General features: G+C 48.9%; 6 protein-coding genes across 6 annotated transcripts; 3 read left to right on the top strand and 3 right to left on the bottom strand.

Moving 5' to 3' along the window:
- Positions 1-3,236: 3,236 nt before the first annotated feature.
- GGS22DRAFT_122360 (cryptochrome) lies at positions 3,237-5,952 on the top strand. Its single transcript, XM_047958263.1, has 3 exons — positions 3,237-3,400; positions 3,503-4,066; positions 4,121-5,952. The coding sequence occupies exons 2-3, from the start codon at positions 3,561-3,563 to the stop codon at positions 5,655-5,657; spliced, it is 2,043 nt and encodes a 680-aa protein (XP_047819816.1). The 5' UTR covers positions 3,237-3,400; positions 3,503-3,560; the 3' UTR covers positions 5,658-5,952.
- Positions 5,953-7,486, bottom strand: GGS22DRAFT_122353 (HotDog domain-containing protein). The gene has a single exon (XM_047958262.1). It carries the CDS (start codon positions 7,196-7,198, stop codon positions 6,248-6,250), a length of 951 nt encoding a protein of 316 aa, XP_047819815.1. The 5' UTR covers positions 7,199-7,486; the 3' UTR covers positions 5,953-6,247.
- A 73-nt stretch (positions 7,487-7,559) lies between these two features.
- On the top strand, positions 7,560-9,960 carry GGS22DRAFT_159518 (Squalene/phytoene synthase-domain-containing protein). Its single transcript, XM_047960797.1, has 3 exons — positions 7,560-7,917; positions 7,994-8,920; positions 8,969-9,960. The coding sequence occupies exons 1-3, from the start codon at positions 7,895-7,897 to the stop codon at positions 9,816-9,818; spliced, it is 1,800 nt and encodes a 599-aa protein (XP_047819814.1). The 5' UTR covers positions 7,560-7,894; the 3' UTR covers positions 9,819-9,960.
- Positions 9,961-10,053: 93 nt separating this feature from the next.
- On the top strand, positions 10,054-12,522 carry GGS22DRAFT_159516 (phytoene desaturase). The gene is made up of 3 exons (XM_047960796.1): positions 10,054-10,417; positions 10,490-10,692; positions 10,745-12,522. Exons 2-3 carry the CDS (start codon positions 10,656-10,658, stop codon positions 12,403-12,405), a joined length of 1,698 nt encoding a protein of 565 aa, XP_047819813.1. The 5' UTR covers positions 10,054-10,417; positions 10,490-10,655; the 3' UTR covers positions 12,406-12,522.
- Positions 12,523-13,299: 777 nt separating this feature from the next.
- On the bottom strand, positions 13,300-15,779 carry GGS22DRAFT_122310 (Annexin). Its single transcript, XM_047958261.1, has 2 exons — positions 13,997-15,779; positions 13,300-13,923 (listed from the first exon to the last, which is right to left on the bottom strand). The coding sequence occupies exons 1-2, from the start codon at positions 15,629-15,631 to the stop codon at positions 13,330-13,332; spliced, it is 2,229 nt and encodes a 742-aa protein (XP_047819812.1). The 5' UTR covers positions 15,632-15,779; the 3' UTR covers positions 13,300-13,329.
- Positions 15,780-18,196: 2,417 nt separating this feature from the next.
- Positions 18,197-19,032, bottom strand: GGS22DRAFT_187208 (uncharacterized protein; the record flags this gene model as incomplete). Its single annotated transcript, XM_047964557.1, has 2 exons — positions 18,197-18,377; positions 18,434-19,032. 2 exons carry the CDS (start codon positions 19,030-19,032, stop codon positions 18,197-18,199), a joined length of 780 nt encoding a protein of 259 aa, XP_047819811.1.
- Positions 19,033-20,564: the final 1,532 nt, after the last annotated feature.

Below are 20,564 nucleotides of genomic sequence, written 5' to 3'. Positions count from 1 at the left end.
GATTACACGGATAGTCCTAATATTTAGTAATCGACAGTAAGAGCCAATTCATTCCCTTTCACTGCAATAACCATCTATGTCCAAGATTACCTACATATCACTAGCCCGTTATGAGGCTGAAGTTCAAAAATGAGAAAACGTAGAGTATTAGGTATGGAATGCCGTATACATACTACTACCTAGGTAGGTAGTGTTGGAAGCAGCGACCCAGTCGTGAATAGTGTGAGACGTTACACGATGTCACCACGCATCTAACCGCTATACTCCTCGTCGTACAACGAACCTTATCGTCAGCTAACCCCTGAAAGTTACTTGGCTGCTTGGATCATATCATCTTCTAGAAGCATCCGTCCCACACAGCATTCAGAACATGAGCGCTCATTTTAGGACCTAGCTACCATGGTCGACTCGAATTACACCAGCATTTATCATAATATCGCTCAAACAGTTTTAAGTGACATTCTAGGAAGATAATACCTAAGAACTGCGATGATAAAATATTTCCCTTGGTATGTACCTAGTTGTTAGGTACCTATTATGGCACAAAGGCAAATACACGGCACATTTAGAGCTTCAGCACGTGTAACTCTATATCGGAGACGGAAACATTGCCGGCGAACCCTAGTAGTAACACAGTTAATATTTACTAGGGGGGTGGTACATACTATCAGATTACCGCTGTACACAGCAGACTGTCGATGCATGCTATCAATTCTTAACGACCAAGCAGAGTGAATCGATGCGAATTTTGAAGATTCTTATCCTCGATCGACGTTCTACAGCTCAGGGGACCTCGCGATTGAAATAAACACAAATTAACTACGAGATCTGAGCCCCTATCACATAAATCATTGGTCGACAAGATTTGTGATTCAATATCTTTTTAGGTATGCGAGCTTCGATTATAGAATCAAGATGCCGATTCCACATCGTGCGGCTATAATGTCTCGTAGGAGGATACAGCTGAGTCGTAGATGTAATTACAATGCATATGATATGTAGGTACAAATTGATGTGAACTGTAACCGGTTCTGCCGGTTCAGTTGACTGCTGGGGGCGTCATCCAGGTAAGGCGACCTGTCATATATCACTTTCTGGGCGTCGATCAAGGCTTCCCCAAAGGGATGGGGGCTAAACCTATGGCCTGGGCGTACATAGATGGATCGGATATAACCATTCTGGACAGGGCGAGAGGGCTAGAACCGTCTACCTGGATTTTGGGCAATCATGCGATTATCTTGGATTTTTAGAACACCGAATGGATATGACACTGGGATCATTTTTACCGATTTCATAGATGCAATCAACCGGTCGATTTCTGTGCTAACGAACCTGTTGTGCAGGTTTAATTTTCCCGCGTCAAATCGGAATCTTTAGCATTCAGTCACCTATATTGTAGTTACATATAGGATGTATGTATGTACCCTATTAGCATGCGAGGTACCTATCATGCAATACCTATCTTGAGACGCATACCAGATAATGGGTACGGCCGCAAGCTTCAGAACAAAACCCCCTCTTCACTGGCTCTTGTTCTTTTCCCACATCATGATTAGCTGCATTACTGCATTACACACTGCCAGGTGGTTTTCGATCAGTTCGTATGGGAAAGTTTCAAGTTCCCCGGGAAGCTAAGTCAAACCCCAGAAACCCCTAAGCCAAACTCAAGCCAAACTGTCTGCAATAAGCCACGAGCACGGGCACGGACACGAACGTTATGGTCTTGCAGATCTTAGATGATCGGTTCTTTTAGACTAGCATCCATGGATTTCTAATCGCTTAGTCCTTGCCCGTTATAAGATGCACTTTAATATTCCAAGTACGTTTGAATGGTGTTTGGACATATCAATCCTCATATCCGGGTTACTTGTGTCTGTAATCAAGAATAAATATAAATAAGAAGCTTGAATAAAGGATACATATCAATCATGTACCTATATGTTTTACTACCTAGCCATTTGAGTTCAAGGTTGAGGTGATACATCTCTCTTGTAAATATACATAAATTTATACGTACTTCGTGGATAGTGGCACCCAAAAGTACCTACATGTAAGCAGCTAAAGTACCTATCGAAACGCCTAACCTCGAAGGATAATGTCAGGGCTCAGGGGATTCTCAAGCGTTCGCTCCTTCCGACGGTAAGTGCCAGTGTGGCCAGTGTGACCAGCCAATACGATCGATGGAAAAGATGCTCCGCAAATGTACGTAAGCCTAACTCCCTACCTCTTTCCAGGGCTAAGGGTTCCGGACGATAGCCCCTGTTTACTGGGTCCCCAAAAATCTTATTTTACGGGTTCCCGATCTCTAGACCCCGGACACAAATCTGAGCATCATGGAAACAAGTCTTGTGCATTCTTTCCAATTACCTTTTCCCACCCACCATAGTCATGGATCGATTTGCGGACACAGCCAGCACCAGCACCATGGCTTTAATTCGATCAATTTTCAAATCCCATCTCTTCTACGATGGTCTTTGTCTTTGTCTTCTTCTATTGACATCTCACCTTTTATCCCTGTTTGCTCTATTGGATCCATCTCGCCCGAGGACCAGGTCCAGGGTAACATATCTGGATCCCAAAAATTTCCATCCCTGGCCATCGTGAGATACCCCTATAAGCAGGTGGATCTTTTCACGATTCTAGTCTCATTCTTGACCGAGATTCTTGAGTTGCTACAGCGTCTAGCACTCTGGGGGGAGTCTCACTTCATATCGTGTTGCTCCGACTCTGTTCTCCACTTTCATACGCATATACAACAATACAACGACTCTCACGAGCCTAAGCTACGGTCCAATTACTTTCTTGCAGAACGCCACATCAGATCTGGCAAGCTTCAAGGCTACATCAAGCACACCGTGGAGCAGACCCCTACATCCAGCAGATGCGGCCTTCGAGGCGGGCTTCTCGGCACCTGTTCTCGGATATCTCACTTTCATCTACACCCAGTGTGTTATTGAGCCGCTCCGTACATTAGCGTGGCAACCTAACCTAGGGCATAACACCTTGATCTGGAACTGCTTTTGCCATTTTCAGCAAAGCCGGTCTACCTCTAGCTCGACCCTAGACACCAATACCCCAGTTGGTCCCTACCAGCCTATCAGGCATAAGTGGGCTAAGCCTTGCTGTACCTATTATACGTCGGCCGAAGCGATCAAAAATGTGAGGATCTGATTTATTTTCAGCCGTGCTGGCCCAGAATCTGACCTTGGAGCCCAGACTGCTTTCCCTTAACAGGCATCGCCCCATGCTGCCTCGCTAGCGTCGATCTAGGCGCATAGGGTCTTCTCAAGCTTGGGATTGAGCATGAGCACGATCAAGCTATCAAAGACGTCAAGTGTCTGTCGACTAGCTATATTTCGCCGGAGCTGTGCCAGATCCACTGAATTTCGGTTCCTTATTAGTTAGTAGACCCTTTTTAGAAACGTGTTTATTACCTTGACTCGTAGCTATTCATGCCAGCTATTCTCGCCCAATCTAACTGATACGGAGCTACAGCTTCAAGGCCCAGCTATAATCGACTATTTGGCACATCTCTCCACATCTCTTCTTCCCCAACGAATATGTCGACGAGCAATATTCTCGTCTACGTCGTACGCCACGACCTGCGCGTCTCTGACAATCCTATTCTACATCATCTCGCTTCTACATCTGATCATGGATTTACGCATATTCTCCCTCTCTGCGTCTTGCTTCCGCATCAGATTGAGGTTTCAGGGTTTCTGAAGCAAGGGATCAAGTCGCCTTTTCCCGAAGCTAAAAGTGATGTTGGTCGTTACTGGAGATGCGGGCCGCACCGAGCTAGGTTCATCGCCCAATCGTTTTGGAATTTGAAAGACAATCTCGAAAAATTAGGCAACGACTTGACGATTAGGATAGGGCCATATGATGAGGTATTGAAGACGCTGATTGAAGGTCTACGACAGAATGAGCTCACTGTAGGGGGCGTATGGACAATAGGAGAAGAAGGTACTGAGGAGAAACGAGACGAAACAGCCATATCGGAGACATGTTCTAGTCTAGGTGTCGACTTCCGAACATGGATCGACGAGAAATACTTCATCGACGAGTAAGTTGCGATCATAGTTTGGCGCACGAATTCGCTGGTTACTTACGTCTCTAGCCAAAATGTAAAACTCGACGCATCTCAAGACCTCCCCGATGTATTCACGACTTACAGGAAAATGATGGAACCCCTCCGAGAGAAGCCTAGCACGGTTCTACCTACTCCCTCAAAAGATGATCTACCAAAACCTATCGAAAAATCTAAGATTCCGCATCAAGATTCGCCTTTCGAAATCCCTTCGTCGTACGAAAAATTCGAGGAATCGCTCTTGCGTCCTATAAATGAGGTTCTGTCCGGCGTCCCACCATTTCCCGAAGGGGCTAAGTCAGCACACCCTTTCAAAGGTGGCGAGGAAAGCGCCCACGAGAGATTGGAGTACCTGATCAAATCAGGAAGCGCATACTTGTATAAGGATTCACGAAACGGGCTACTGGGAAGCGACTTCAGTACGAAGCTGTCGGCCTATCTTGCGCAAGGATGCATCACTGCCCGTCAGGTCCACGATAGACTTATGGCATACGAAGATGGAAAAGACGAGTCATTATCCGAGTCGCAGGGATACGGGGAGGGAGAAAACGAAGGAACAAAAGCCATACGGTTCGAGTTGCTTTGGCGCGATTATATGAGGCTCTGCAACAGGAAGTTTAAGGAGAAGCTCTTCTTACGCTCTGGATTCCGAGATGACCATGCTAATAAGTGGAAATCGGTCGAGAAAGAAGAAGTAGACGGTGAACAGCGGTCGGTGGGTGAGGTTGCTGAAACAATACGAAGAGTATTTGATGGTACTACCGGGATGGGGTTGATTGATGCATCTCAGAGGGAGTTGTTGCACACCGGTTACACGTCGAACCGTGCCCGTCAGAATGTCGCTAGTTTTCTTGCAAAACACCTGAGCATCGATTGGCGCTATGGTGCTGAATGGTATGAGATGTTGTTAGTCGATTACGACGTCTCATCTAACTGGGCAAACTGGCAATACGTATCCGGAGTGGGGAATGACCCGCGAGGCGAAGCACGCATTTTCAATCCCGTCAAGCAAGCTTTCGATTACGATAAGGATGGGGAGTACGTGCGCTGTTGGCTACCAGAAGTGCAAAAGCTCGAGAAGTTAGAAAATGTCTTTCAAGCTTGGACTACACCAAAAGAGGATTGGGACCGTCTCGGTCTAACAGGTCTTGCAATGGCCGAGAATCCGATAAAGAAGATCGAATTCTCGGTTGAAGGAAAACCTAAGGCCTCCAGGCGACCTTTTGTCCGCCGACGCGGTCCTGGACGTGGGGGAAGCGGTCGAACGCCACAACCATCTACAACTCCGCAACCACCAACTGGTCCTAGTAACCCTAATGGGCAGAATGAAAATGGGAGAACAGCTAATAGACAGCGTAACAATCAAGGTAACCAAGGCAATCAGCAAGTCTCAACTGACAATCCTCGTGGGTCATTCCGTGGTGGGCGAGGTTACGGCAGAGGTTACCAAACCCGCGGTTATCGTGGATTCAGAGGAGGGTATCGCGGAGGCCGTGGTCCGGCAGCAAACTACAGTCAACCCCCAGCACCGATGCAAACGTTGGCTCCGACCGAACAAGCGCAATAGGATTCGCTTTATCGTGTGCCGGGCTACCGCTACCCCAACCCGCTTGATTTGCCGGCGCCGGGGCTTGTAACGATTGCTAGGTCTCACGTGGACGCATATTCCCACCCCACCACTTTCCTTCAATCTCCACTCCCCTATATACAGCTCAGAAGCAGGGAGTTATCGCCACAGTCAAATACCCGACTATTACGGGCTCTTGAACCTCTCCCACGGCCACATTCCCTCTAGAGGATTGTTGATGAGAAAGGTCGATTCTACGTCGAGTATATTAGCCTCAACTAAAATTTGTTGGTTGCCAGTCTCTTCACCCGTATCGTTATACTAGAATAGATGGCTGGTTTGTGAGAATGATGGCGGTATCGGCATCTTAACGAATCTCGCTTATTGTTTGCTGTCACTATCACCATAGCTGTCGTATGTTTAGGTAGACCACGAGAATATGACCTATTGCTCTGTATTTTACTTGGTATCCTTTTTTACATTCGCCGTCGGCGCCGTAACGCCTGTCCATGCGATAATGCCAGATCTGTCTTATACACAAGTCCCATCCTCACTCCATCTCATCCCATAAAACCCTAGCATCCCACCCCCTAAAACCCCTCCACAAGCGGCTTCAGCGTAACCCCCTTGGGCACAACAAACAGCGCCTTAGCCTCGACACAAGTCTTCCCACTCATGGTCTCCAACGTGCCCTCGACCCACATCTTCCGCTCCCGCTTCTCGGGCCCGTCCCGCTCGTCCGCCATCGGCCGCGCCCGGATCACGTAGAACCCCGACGTCAGCGTCGGCTGGCGGTACTGCAGCTCCAAGCGCGCGGTCACGCCCGTGCGCGACGGGAACTGGAGAATCGCGCACCGACCTAGAGATTCGTCGAGCAGCGTTGCGAGAGCACCGCCGTGGACTACGCCCGGCCATCCGCTGGTTCCGGAGCCGAAGTACAGGATTGAGATTATTTCGCCTGAAGAGGGGTTGTGGAAGATTCGTTGGAAGGGGAGTCCGCGGGAGCCGGAGAGCGGACCGCTGGTTATTCGCGATTGCACGACGGTTGTGTGGTTGGGTTTGGAGGTGTGGGTTGGAGGCGAGGAGAACCCGGAGTAGGCGTCCCAGGATATGTAGTTTGGGTCTTGGGAGAGGGATTGTACGAGTGCGAGGGAGGCGCCTTGCGTGCGGATTTGCGTGGTTAGGTATTCGTCTTCGTCGGAGCCTGGAGCGGGCGGGGTTGGTGGGGAGAGGGTGAAGCGCAGGGCGGTGCCGAGGGAGATCCCGAGGATTAGGAAGATTAGGCTTGAGCGCCAGCGGCGGCGGCGAGGGGGGCGGGGGCTGGTTGTTTCGGGGGAGAGGATCGCGTCGGGGGTTCGGGATTGGTTGGTGGATTGGTCGGTTGAGAGATGGCGTGTTTGTGTGAATAGTCTGAGCTGTGAGAGGACTGGGGAGCTGCGGGAGATTCGTATCGTGGGATTTGGGTGGATGAATCTCGAGGGGAGAGGGAGTCGTGCCGATCGCAGACACACCTGCGCGGCTCGGTGACCGGCAGCCAGCATTATTCGATTGCTCTCCTTCCCAACAGCGACGAGGATGGAAAAGTCAAATGCGGTCAGGTTACGTTTTTACGGTTTCCCGGGGTTGAGGCTCTTAGGTGTCGAAGTGAGACAGATCTTGGTTGAATGTAACCGTGACCATCCCAATCCCGATGAGACGGGTGCGACACTTGATTGGTCGAGGGAAATGTTAAATTTACAATGCACCGTTTAATCGATATCTTGCGATCTTGCATAGATTAGCGCGAACTTTAATTCCGGAAGCAGTATTCCCTAACTAACGGGTTTGGCGTCGGTAGCGCTTCTCAATAAGGATTCCCTGTACTTGGTACTCTTTGCTTTTACACACTACCTACGTACCTATCTCATTCCTGGCTTCAGAGAGGCGTTTCTATGATCTCATGACGTAGGCATTTGTTGAAAACGACGAATCATCATGGCTGTCTCACATCCTTCCAGCTGTAGAACTAAGCCTTGTGCTACACCTGGCGCTGATGCTAATAAAACCGAAGTCCGAAGTCAATATGGATAGCTACCCTTTTTTCACCGGTTGAAACGATTTCCGATGAGGCGTTATGTTATCTACTCTAAGTTTGCTGGTCTTTTGATCTCATAAGTGAACCTTATTCTCTCGCCGTACTGTGAGGTGAATGTGTATGTCTACGAAACTCGCCGCGCTGGTGAGATCTGACATCCACTATGGCCTATGATTATGCCATTGTGTAAGTTATTCTCCACTCTACAAAACAGGTCTCCTTGGCGGTTAACAGAAAGATGTTGAGCTAATTCATTGAACAGGCATCTCAAGTATACCATCCCTCTAGCCGGACTTCTCACCTTCATTTCGAGACCTCTTCTCACAAAGCTCGACTTATACAAGACATACACCTTAATATTCATAGCCTTCTTTGCAACACTGCCATGGGACTCTTATCTAGTGCGCCATGGCATCTGGACATACCCCCCTGACGCGATCGTCGGATTACGGCTCTTTAGCGTTCCGGCTGAGGAGTTATTCTTCTTCGTCATTCAGACTTACATCACATCGATGTTATACACATTACTAAATAAGCCTATTCTTCACGCCCAATTCCTCACGAATAAGAATGACTCCTCTACCAAGTCGCGATGGATAAAAATACTAGGGCAAATCCTCTTGGTCGGTTCTATTGTTGGTGGTGCTTATCTTGTGAAAAGAGGAGGTGAGGGAACTTACCTCGGACTCATATTGATATGGGCTTGCCCATTCGCTCTCTTCACGTGGTCACTCTCTGGCTACTTTATAATCAGACTTCCTCTGGTTAACGTCGCGACACCAATCATAATCCCGACGGTGTATCTATGGGTTGTAGACGAGTTGGCTTTGGGACGGGGCACCTGGTCCATTGAATCTGGAACCAAACTAGGCTGGTGCGTATGGGGTAGTCTCGAGTTGGAAGAGGCTATCTTCTTCCTTGCTACGAATGCTCTAGTTGTTTTCGGTATGGTCGCATTTGATCGAGCGCTGGCAGTCCTTTACACCTTTTCTAACCTATTTCCCGATGTGCCAAATCTATCTCCCCTCGGCCTCCTTGCCAAGGCCGTCCTTCTCGATCCAGCAACATACGACATGACACGGGTGAAGGGTATAAGGGAAGCCATAGAAACGTTGCGGCGAAAAAGCAGAAGCTTTTACTTAGCTAGTTCCACGTTTCCTGGACGTCTTCGTATCGACCTAATCCTTCTGTATGTAATATCAATACCACATCTCATTTCGCATACTAACATTTCTAGGTACTCGTTTTGCAGAGTCGCAGATGACTTAGTAGACGAATCTAGTACACAAGGCGGGGCTCATTCATGGATTTCTCAATTTTCTAAATACCTTGACCTAGTTTATGCCCCCTCTTCGGATGGTCAATCCCCATCAACACATCATGCTAGTGTTTATGTGGAAAGTACTTTCCCAGAGGAGGCTTGGTCAGCGCTAGAATTCCTGCCGGTTAAGTTTCTACCCAGGCAACCGTTCACGGAGCTCTTGCAAGGTTTCAAGACGGACCTCGCTTTTAGATGGACTTATCCAGAAAAACGGAATATTCGGTTTCCTATTAAGGACGAGGCAGACTTAGAGCTTTATGCTCAGTGTGTCGCAAGTTCTGTTGGGGAATTATGTCTGAGGCTTGTTTTTCACCATAGCGAGACGGAACTTTCAAGCCGTAGTAAGTCAGAGCTCATAAATGCTGCCCGAACGATGGGACATGCATTACAGTATGTAAACATCGCTCGCGACATCGCAATAGACGCGGAGATGGGCCGTGTTTACCTACCGTCGAATTGGCTGAAGGAAGAGATCATTACGCCCGAGGACATCCTCAGAGATCCGAACCAGCCAAAGGTAGAAAATCTCAGACAGAGGTTGCTTGAGCTGGCATTCAAGGAATACGACCAATCTCGGAAAGTGATGAACTTGCTTCCCCACGAAGTTCGAGCTCCTATGATAATAGCTGTTGAAAGTTATATGGAGATAGGGCGGGTGTTACGAGAAGGAAAAGGGGCCGGTGTTCAAATTCAAAGAGGACGGGCAACAGTTCCTCTATGGAGACGTTTATGGGTTGTGTGGAGAACTCTCTTGGCTGAAAAGTGATTTACGACATGTATGAAGCTACGATAAATTTTGTATTGACTAGAAGCGTTATCTACGTCCTTCTTTTGGGTGTGAGCCGGATAGCAATCCCAAGTCCAGATTTCATATCATAATTTACGTATAATTATAGATTAACTAGGCCGACGATAAATTTACTATTGACTACCTAGGTAGAAAGATGATTCAATATCTCTCGATCCTTACATCTTCTACGAGAAACTCAAATCTCCAAGTGATAGCGAGCGTATACAATGTGTAGGTTGTGCTTTTGCTGGCCAAAGTAGGGGGCATTTTATTAACTTAGCACTTGCAGATTCTAGTGATGAATCATCAAGTCGGATTCGGAAAGGCATGAACGTATGAAAAACAGCACCTAATTCCTTTCTTAGCGCAATATGTATTTCCCGGGTCGATGGGAGCGCCACCAAGAACGATCCCCGATCGCAAGCCATCCCAGCTATTGATTTGTTGGAATCCTTATCTTCCTAGGTCGCCAGGCAAGTTTCTTATAGAAGCCGTTCATTCTTGGGCGACCAGGCTGTGATATGAGATATTTTAATTACATTCTGTACAGGGCTTTCACCATCTCATCTATATAAGTAAGTTTTCATATGAGTATGAGTTTCCTATCCAACTGAACACATGGTATTTGAGCGTTGACACTATCCAAGTTCGGAACCAATTCGACAAATCTGTCTCGCCGGCATACTGATTAGGTGGAAGAACAACATATATCTGACTTTTCCCGAATGATATCTCTGTAACAGCCTATATTATAGATATTCAGCCTCATAACACTGTCAATTTGGCGGATTACTTACGTCAAGGATCAGAGGAATGACCAAGATAACCCGTAAAAAAGCCATAGTCATCGGTAAGCAACGCCACCCACCTTCCCCCTCACATCACGCACTAACGAACTCCAGGCGCCGGCGCCGGCGGCATCGCCACCGCAGCGCGCCTCGCTCAATCCGGATTCTCCGTAACTGTGGTCGAGAAGAACCCCTTCACCGGCGGACGCTGCAGCATAATCCAGCACGCGGGCTACCGCTTCGACCAAGGGCCCTCGCTGCTTCTCCTGCCCAAGCTCTTCCACGAAACCTTCCATGATTTGGACACCTCCCTCGAGAAAGAAGGCGTGGAGCTCCTCCGCTGCCCGTCAAACTACTCCGTCTGGTTCGCCGACGGCGCGCCCTTCGAACTCACCCCGGACCTGGCGCGCATGAAGACGCAGATCGAGCGTTATGAAGGCGTAGACGGGTTTAAGCGGTATCTTTCCTGGCTGCGCGAAGCGCACGACCATTACGAGCTCAGCGTGTCGGAGGTGCTGCACCGGAACTTCACGTCGTTCTGGGACCTGCTGAGTCCCGGGTTTGTGTGGACGGGGCTGAAGATACACCCGCTGCACAGCATCTGGGGACGCGCGAGTAAGTATTTCTGGACGGAGCGGTTGAGGAGAGTGTTTACGTTCGCGACTATGTATATGGGGATGTCCCCGTTCGATGCGCCGGCTACGTATTCCCTGCTGCAGTACTCGGAGCTCGCGGAGGGGATTTGGTATCCCAAGGGTGGGTTTCATAGCGTTCTGGAGGCGCTGGTGCGGGTTGGGAGGAGGGAGGGGGTGGAGTTTCGGTTGGGTACGGCTGTGAAACGGATTCTTACAAGTGGGGATGGGCGGACGGCGAAGGGGGTGGAGTTGGAGTCTGGGGAGACGCTGGATGCGGATGTGGTGGTTGTGAATGCGGACCTCGTCTACGCGTACTCGAATTTGTTCCCGCAGACACCTTCCACGCAGCGGTATGCGAAGTCCCTCCAAAAACGCGACAGCTCCTGTAGCTCGATCTCGTTCTACTGGGCCCTAGACCGTAAGGTCCCCGAGTTACAAACCCACAACATTTTCCTCGCAGACGAGTACCGCGAGTCCTTCGACGCTATTTTCGATAGAAAAGAGCTCCCAAAGGAACCGAGCTTCTACGTCAACGTCCCCAGCCGCGTAGACCCGAGCGCGGCCCCGGAGGGGTGCGACGCGATCATCGTGCTCGTGCCCACAGGACACCTCCTACAATCCACAAACCCCAAAACCGGCCTCCCCCGAAACCAAGACTGGCCAGCCCTAATCTCGCAAGCGCGCACCGCCGTCCTCTCCACCATCTCCGCACGAACAGGTTGCGCACCACTCCAAGCCTCCATAATCCACGAAAGCGTCAACGACCCATTAACCTGGGAAGCGCGGTTCAACCTAGACAAAGGATCGATCCTGGGTCTCGGGCACGGGTTTTTCAACGTCTTGTCATTCCGACCTAGCACGCGGGCGCGGGGGTTGAAGAATGCGTATTTCGTCGGCGCGAGCACGCATCCCGGGACTGGGGTCCCGATTGTGCTTGCCGGGGCTAAGATCACGGCAGAGCAGATATTGGGGGATTTTGGGATGGACGTTCCGTGGCGGGGGAGAGGGGATGAGGGGGTGGGGAGGAAGAGAGGGGAATTGGGGACGTTGGATAAGATTGAGAGGCCGTCGTCGGTTGTATCGGTCGTGGTAGTGTGTTCGTTGTTGGTTTTGGTGTTGGCGTTGATGTTGCGATATTAGATGTCTTTGTCTTGGACAACGTTAATAATTTATGTTGAAAAATAATTGGATGTTCTCGTCTATAAAGAGATAAGGACACTTGAGGGGCTAAAGCTGAATTAATTTATTCTTCTCCAACCTCTATTGTCCTCATCTATATAAATTCGGTGTGCGATGCTACCCCTTTTCGGTTGTGTAACCACAAGCCGCATTAGCGAGAATACTCGGCCCCCTTAGGATTTTGTATAAATACCGAGTTTTCATTCATCCAATGTTTTATAGGTAGGGTATATAGTACTTAAACATGACCGTAGGCGCACTAGAAAACATCGTCCTGTTCCTTTCAAATGAGGATTCTTATCCCCGACATTCCCAACCACATCTCACGATCCAAAACCCAGCTCCCCAAACCCTTCAAAAAGCAAGGTAGGTAAGCTTCCAATCGGGCATCAAAAGGCGATCATTCGCCAAAAACGCCGTACAATCCTTCCCGCAAAGATCTACCCCTGGAAACGCGCCCGATTGGCGAATAATTTCCCCAATCTCTTCCAAAGCCGTTCCCATTGGCTCTACGACGCTGCTGTATGACGCACCCAAAGTCCGTCCGGCGCTCTACGTTACGCAATACCTAAGCCACCTCATACGACGGGGGGCCACTAGGGTAAGGCTCGAATGAATATATAGCCTTATCATGCCCAATTCGTGCATTTTTGTCGTTTGCGAGGAATCTCTCCTCCTGTCTACCTGCCCAGGTAGACGAGCGCAGGAATACGGACAGAAACGCAACCTATATCGTCGCCACGGTGTAAATGGAAAATTTATCAAATTTTTAGAGCTCGTTATGGGTAAATATGACCTTCCTATACCCTCCCCCCTCCCTACTTAATCCTCACTTATCGAAAATCGAACACACTTCCATACCAAAACTCATCATACCAAATCCAATTACTCCCGTCTCTGACTCCTACTCCTCTCCCGACTGTGACTGCGATCGCGATGCTTGGAATCCTTAACAACAAGCAACCCCTCACTCCTCTCTTTCTCTCTTCTCCTCTCCTTCTTATCCTTCCTATCCTTGTCTTCTCTCTCTTCCTTTCTACGCCTGTGCCTCTCTTCTCTTTCCCTCTCCTTCTCGCTCTCACGGTCCATCTCTCGTTCCCGCTCTCTAAGCCTCTCTTCTCTTTCGCGCTCGCGCTCCCTCTCTTCCGAGCGTCTGATCTCGTGGACTGCGTCTACTTTCTCGAAGCTCTTGACATCGTCCGGCATGCGTGTGACGACCAGCTGCTCGCAGAACAGGCCCCACTCGCCACTGGTCCCCTCCTTCACCGCTTCCGCTAGTTCTTCGCCGTAGCGCTCGCGATACGCTCGCTTGATCGCCGCCATATGATGTCTATCCCAATGGAACCGCACCAGTCTTGAGATAAGAAGTTCGCGTCTCAGGTGGTCTTTCCGGCTAGCCGTGAGCGCATGGTGCAGAAGCAGCGCGTCGCGTACCGGCTTATTAATTATGCCGTTGAGGATATGTGCCAAGAGCTCACCCTATTATAGTAAGTTAGCGACATATTTCCAAATCTAGATATGGTATAAGATATGGAGGGAAATAGGTACTTACGACTAGGTTCCCACTCTTCTTCAGCGCATCGCGAGCGAAATTACTTTGGGACACCTTCTCATACAACCTCAGAACCTCTTTCATATGGTGTGAGCTACGCAAGACGACAATCTGTATCATAGCCGACTCGCCTCCCTTATCGCTTCGCACGGCCTTATATAGGGTCTCGACATCGTCCTGCACGAGTTCGCGATCGATTGGAAGTAGCCTCCCATACTCGTCGACGTCCTCCATACGCTTTTCCTCGAGCACCATGAGCACCGCGCGTTTGAACTTGTCCTCCTTGAGCTCGGTCTTCATACACAGGGTTAGAGAGTCGCGGTACTTTTTGTCGGAGAAGGCTTCCTTGATCTGCGCGATCTCGCGGTTAGGGCGTCCCATCAAGCTCTCGATTAATAGCTCTCGTCGGGTTTTGTCGCCGTGGTACCAGAAATTAGCCCAGTACGCTTCCGACTCCCACTTTCCAAGGGCGACAGTATAGCACGCTTTCATAAGAGTGGGTTCTTCGTCCTTTAGGCGGGCTCGGATATGTTTCGCGACATTGACGCCTTTGCGCTCGGCGCCGGTTTTGACGAGCCGCTTGTACTCGACGCGCAGCTCCATGACCTGGTCATGTGTCATTCCGGGGAGAATTTCTATCAGAGGCTCAGTGTTTGGAGGAGAGTGTTCCCCCTTGAGCGCTTTTGCTAGGCGCGCTGCATCGTCAACTGGGTCATGGAAACGAGCGCGACGCCTCTTCTTTTCACCGTTATTGCTCTCGCCATCGGAGAGACTAGGCGAGAGTGGTTCAATTACGTCCGAGTTTCTAGGGCTCTGAGCGAGGAGCAACGGTGATGGCATTGGCGACATAGATTGGTAAGTGCCATAGTATGATTCTAGGAGTGGGGAAGGGGGTGCGCTTGATAGGGACATCGAAGCAGTGTGGTGTCCCGTATTCACAGTTAACGAGGACATCCGCCCAGTAGGCGGCAAAGGCGAGTGCTCTCTCCTCCCTCCATAGCCCGGCGTCAAACCCGAAGCCCTCGGATCTCTCCCATAAGAATCGCGGTTCCCAGGTCTATCTGGCGCAGGCACATACGACGCGTCCACGCGTGGGTATCTCAACTTCTCCTTCTCATCGTCCCAACCGCCAGGCATGGAGTAATGCACTCTACCCGATGACGAAGTCGGCGACTGGTACTTTCCCGATGGTGGAGTCGGGACGCTCACCACCGCACTTCCATAAGCCAAATCATCTTCTAGCTTCTCCTTTTTACGTTCCTTCTTCATCGCCTTCTCATCCTCTGTTTCCTTAAACTTGCTCGCATACTTAGAGGGCAGAAAGGCGTCAGCGCCACGGCGCAAAGCATCCTGCGCCGCTTCAACCATGTCCTTATCCCCGCGCGACACACGCTCTACGCTCTTGCGGCGCGGGTCTGAGTAGTAGCTCGACTCTTCGGTAGGAGAGCCGACGCGGTACGAAACAGCGCGTTCACGATCGCGACGTGGCGCCGAGTCGTCGTAGCTGAAACCAGCCGGCGGGGAGGGCATGCGCACGGCGTCGAGCAGCGAGGGGCTGCTACCACGCGCGGACCGCCGCCGGTCGCTGCTCGGGTCGCGACCCCGCCGCACGGAATCATCAGCGTGGAGAGACATTTCGGGAGCCGAGGGTTGCAAGCGCAAACTTAACAAAGCTTCTAACGCTTAGACAGGTACCTGAACCGAAGTAACTTGGAGCGCGTCGTCAAAGATTAAGCGGAGTTCCCCAAACTCGCGATCCGCGGCCTGCGATAAGGCTGCGGGGTATATCTAGGTACAACCGCAAGTGTATTATATAGAGTCGCAATAAACCCTTTTGGAGAGGGGTTGGAGCTAAGATAAGTTTATTTTAGGTATTAAGTCCCAATATATTAATGATTGATAACCCTTTTTAAGAGAGTGGTAGTGTCAACTCTAGGTTGAACTTGTTTTGTTTCTTGCTAAGAGACTAGAGAAAGTCTGGGTATTTCGCGAAGACAGGGGAGGGAAGAGGAGAAGATTTGGGAAGAAGAGCTGAGACAAAATGCCATTCTTTAATATGACTAGTGAGAAATGGTGGGTGACTGCGTGACTGTCTGAATGTGATGAAGAGTGGTACCTGCTTCGAAGGCGTCGTTAGTATCGGGTTAGTATTGATTTAGTACTCGGCGCGTACATATGCGGCCTATTGCTAGCGACAAGATACCTTGCAAGTACACGTAGGTGTACGTAGGCAGTGTAGGGAAGGAAGAGGATGCAGCTGGGAGGGAAACTGCCCAGGTGTTTATTCCAGGAATGGCTTCCACTTGGAGGGGTTAACCGGTTCTTGCACTGCAGTTTCTCAAACAACAGCCCTAGTAGCTGCCCTAGGTAGGCTAGGTAGGCTGGACTAGCGTCACTTCCAACGGCTGGCTGCTCTCGCCAAGTTTGGTAGATCCAATATTATTCTCATTTTCTTGGGGGCCGAAATATTGAAAACTTACAAATTCGTAAATTCTCCGTCCAATGAAAGATCTTGAAGTTGTCAACTTTCCGAGCTCTGCACACTTTTGCCAACTTGACAAGTTGCATTATTACTAAAGTGGCCAGACATACAGTACTTGATGTAGCAGTCGGGCAACGTAGATAGGCGAGTCAAGGAGTCGACATCCATATTATGTGTGATTTTCGATTTTGACCGAAGTTTTTCAACTGCGGGCGTCTTCATGCGCCTCACTTTCGATTGCAGCATCGCTAAAAGATTCGGATGTACGATACTTGTACAGACATACATACAGGCCACAGAAAGACGTACAGATAGGCAGGCATACGTACATACAACATGTACAGCAAAGCAAGAAAAAAGTTGTAGAGGTTGCAGCAGTTGCAAAGATTGGGGCTCTGCAGCTTGGGAGCGGAGGAGCCCGCGCAATCACAATCGATGTTTCAAAGTGGCGGTCTCAGCTCTTCATTTAATCGACCAATACAACGCAGTAAAATTGTCCAATGGATGTAATAGCCGTAGAGGCAAAATGAGTCGCGTGGCATTCCTATTCCCTCATATCTGACCTCAGCTTCCGCAGCTTCTGCAGTAGATGAGTGACACGGAGGCGAAAGAAAGAGAATTCTTCACCTTGAACCACTTGCCGTTAGTGTGGGTTACTGTCTCTGCTGTGTGTCGTTGATCGATGCATGGCTTGGTTCTCATGTAGTAGCAGCTAGGCATTGATGATGTTAATGCGTCCGTGGATTGGAAGAAACGCAGAGCTACCCAATCAAAATTCTCCGATGTGATGGCTTAGACTCCTCTAGCCATAGCTCCACCTATAGCCTTTCGAGATCAGGTCCGTAGCATTGTCGGGGATGCCAATTGGGCAGCCTCACGCTTGCGTGCAGATACCCGCAAGAACCATTGCGAACTTCTACACGGCGAGTGTCCAGTTATCTCGCAGAGACAAGTCTATCAGAAGCAATGCACGTGTACAAATCGGTAAGTAAAGGTCAGATGGATCGGGAATTGACTGATGATGGTTTATTCACCTTACCTATTCTGTGGGCTCATACATCTTACCGAACATATACTATGGAATGGAATTGACAGCGTGTATAAGCATCTCATGTTAATAATTCTAGACTTTTGGAATGAGTGGCACGTGTTCAATATTCGCCCACGACGCGCAGAACTAGCACATATGCTAATGTCTCGTATCATTAGGTGCATACATATCTGCCTAGTATGCAGAGATTAGGTTACGATGGAATCGGTCGTATGTATGTATGTACCACAATCACTCACTTCGTATCCACAAGGCGACGATGCATATTTGTTGTTTTGAATTTGTCTTATTCGATCGATATGCCTCGTTCAGATCGAGGTCTAGATAGCTACCTAAAGCTACCTGATAGCTGACCTTGTGGGTGACCTTGTGGGGTCTTCCTAGAGTGCTAAGGTGTCCCTATCCCTGGTGATGTTTCCCACGATCATTTGCTATCGTCGAGTTGCAATGCCAAGACTGCAACTCGTTTTACCACTCTGGATTTTTTAGATCGTAATTCACTCGTTCCTAGCGTGAATCAATTGATGTTGCATAGCCTCGGCGATAGTGCGTTGCTTTTTTTCTGGTGAAACAAAATTTCAATGCTTGCCCTCGAGCAATGCCAGCTCGGATCCCAAACGCCAAGACCGATTTTTTGGTATCATAATGGAAAAGACCCCCCGGATCGTCACGACTTATAACTTTTCTCGTCGATAGCGCAGTCATTTAAAGAATCCACCTCCAAATCAGGTTTGAGAACTTGAGGCTCCTGAGGTGGACAGGCAATTTTTAGCGAACGGCTGGGCGTCGCGGTCTCCTCGTCACCAAGGCGAATTGCCCCACGCTCGGCAGAACAAACAGAGCGATATCTAAAATAAAGTCAGCCAAAAATAGTAATAATAGTTTGAATAGAATCAATACTTACAAATGACGAAGTACGCTTAATAACGTGACGAGAATTATGCCAATAAGGAGCATAGGGACTGCAATCAAGGGAAGGAGCACGCTCTTATCGGTGACCTTATGCACACACTTGAAATGCAGAACATTGTCTTCAGTGACATAAGGTAGATAGGTCCAGGACTCGCGCTCTGCCTTAGTCTCCAACTCCACAATAGTTAACTGTGGTTCGATCTCGGCGTTGTTCGCACGCGTCTCCTCTCTCATGATGCTGGATTCGGGGAATGGCGATAGCTTCTTCGGGTGAGCTAGCGAGGAGAGGAAGTGAAGAACATTAGGTGTTTCCCAAGATCTAGCGCCTGCAAGGTTGTCTGGTACTTGCATACGTTGGCCATCTTCTGTGATAATAACCTTGGGACGCTTCTCTGCTGGTACTCGTGACGTCGCGAAGAAAGGGAGTAAGTAGGGTCTGGTCTGGTGTAGTTCCACCGATTGTGTTGTTTGTTGCATATGCGACGATGCATCGTTGAAGTGGCTCGGAGTTTTATCGTGTGTAACGATAGGAGCTGCAAGACCTAGGGGCGCGACCACGAGGGTGCATAAGATGGCTGTTAAGGTCTTCATGACGAAATGATTGTCGGTTGTTGATCTGTTACTGATCTGTTGCTTAATTGAAAGATAAGATTTGAGTGGTTGTGCAATGTGCACCTTTAAAAAAAGAAATGACTTCGATATGAGGGATTGGAAGGAATTTGTAGGATTTGGACGAGAACAAGTATTCTGCGAAAAATGGCCTCAAACGTGAGCGGCGACAAGGCCCTAGGATGATTATGGATATCTCTCGGCGTTCAAACCAAGTTCTGTAACAGTCGAAACTGAACGAGAGGGTTAATGTTGTAGTAGTGATAGAATCGGGAGAATTGTCGTAGGGATTGTGTGGGTTTAAACGGTCCCCTAAACTCTTGGCGATCGATTCAAGTTGAACCAAGCCTGTCAGGTACGCGGTGCTGACGAGCGGACAGGCTGAGGATATTATTAGGTAAGAATCGTTTGATTGGGAGAAATTGGGATTATGGGATTATGGGTGGACGAAATGCGCCCTTGTCTCTGTGGCTCTGTGGGGTGATTTCAAGAAAATAAAGGAAGACAAGAACGTGAGGAAGTGAAATTGATTTTACAACGCGATGTCGCCAAGTGAATATTTTTCTAGAATTCCAATGTCCATGTGATATGTATGGTTGACGGGTTGGTCACACGGTAAATGAATCGGAATGTTGTTCAAATAGAGGAGATAAATGAGAGAAACCTTTGAAGTAACACGGTTTCGAATGAGGAAGATTAGGCCGACTTTGTTGGACGGACCTGGTTGACCTGGTTGATTTGGTTGACTTGGACAACCTGGACGACCCGAGTTCTTTTTATTTATTCGGGGGAGTTGACGGGAGTTGATGCGAATTGGCAGAGCTGCATGAACAAGTGCCTATTTGAGCTCGCCGATTCAATGTAAATGCACTAAGCATTGAGAAACTAGGCTGCTATGTTTAAAAGCTTGGGCTGGCTGGGCTACTACCTAGGACTTTGGGGTCAGTGATTCGGTCCAACTTAGTAGGGAGCAACCGGTGGGTAGCGACTAGTGGGGAGCGACTAACACCACTGTAGATCGCGTTTATTAATATGCGGTTAAAATGGGGAACGTGCAAACCTCCACTAAGACATTCCATCACCTCTACCTATTACCTATTATTCCGCGGGACGAAGCGGGAGTATTATATGAAAATATCTACATACCTGAAGTTTGTTGCTGCGTGCACCGTACCATGCACCATCCGGTACCGAATCCTTCTCGTTGATTTTTTCGGATCACTTGTGACCGGACCTTTTACATGTAACTGAAAAAGACTAAAAACCGAAGGTCTATCATTTGAGGATCAGCATTTGGATCGTAATATGACGAAATGTAATGGCACCAGCCGTGACAGTCAGAAGCTGCGCCTCGCTAAATATTCACCAACGACATATAAGGAAGCTGAGATAATTCCTTTCATCAAATCCCAATACCAAACATAAAGCCCAACCGTTGCACATCATTGAAGTTTTGGTGTTTTTCTTCCTTCGTACGTACCTTTTGAAAAATGTTGAAATGGTTTGGTGTGATC

The sequence above is a fragment of the Annulohypoxylon maeteangense genome, assembly GCF_022496945.1.
Source record: "Annulohypoxylon maeteangense strain CBS 123835 unplaced genomic scaffold GGS22scaffold_6, whole genome shotgun sequence".
NCBI classification, from domain to species: domain Eukaryota; kingdom Fungi; phylum Ascomycota; class Sordariomycetes; order Xylariales; family Hypoxylaceae; genus Annulohypoxylon; species Annulohypoxylon maeteangense.
Note: the sequence above shows the minus strand (reverse complement) of the source record. Positions and strands in the feature narration are given on the sequence as shown.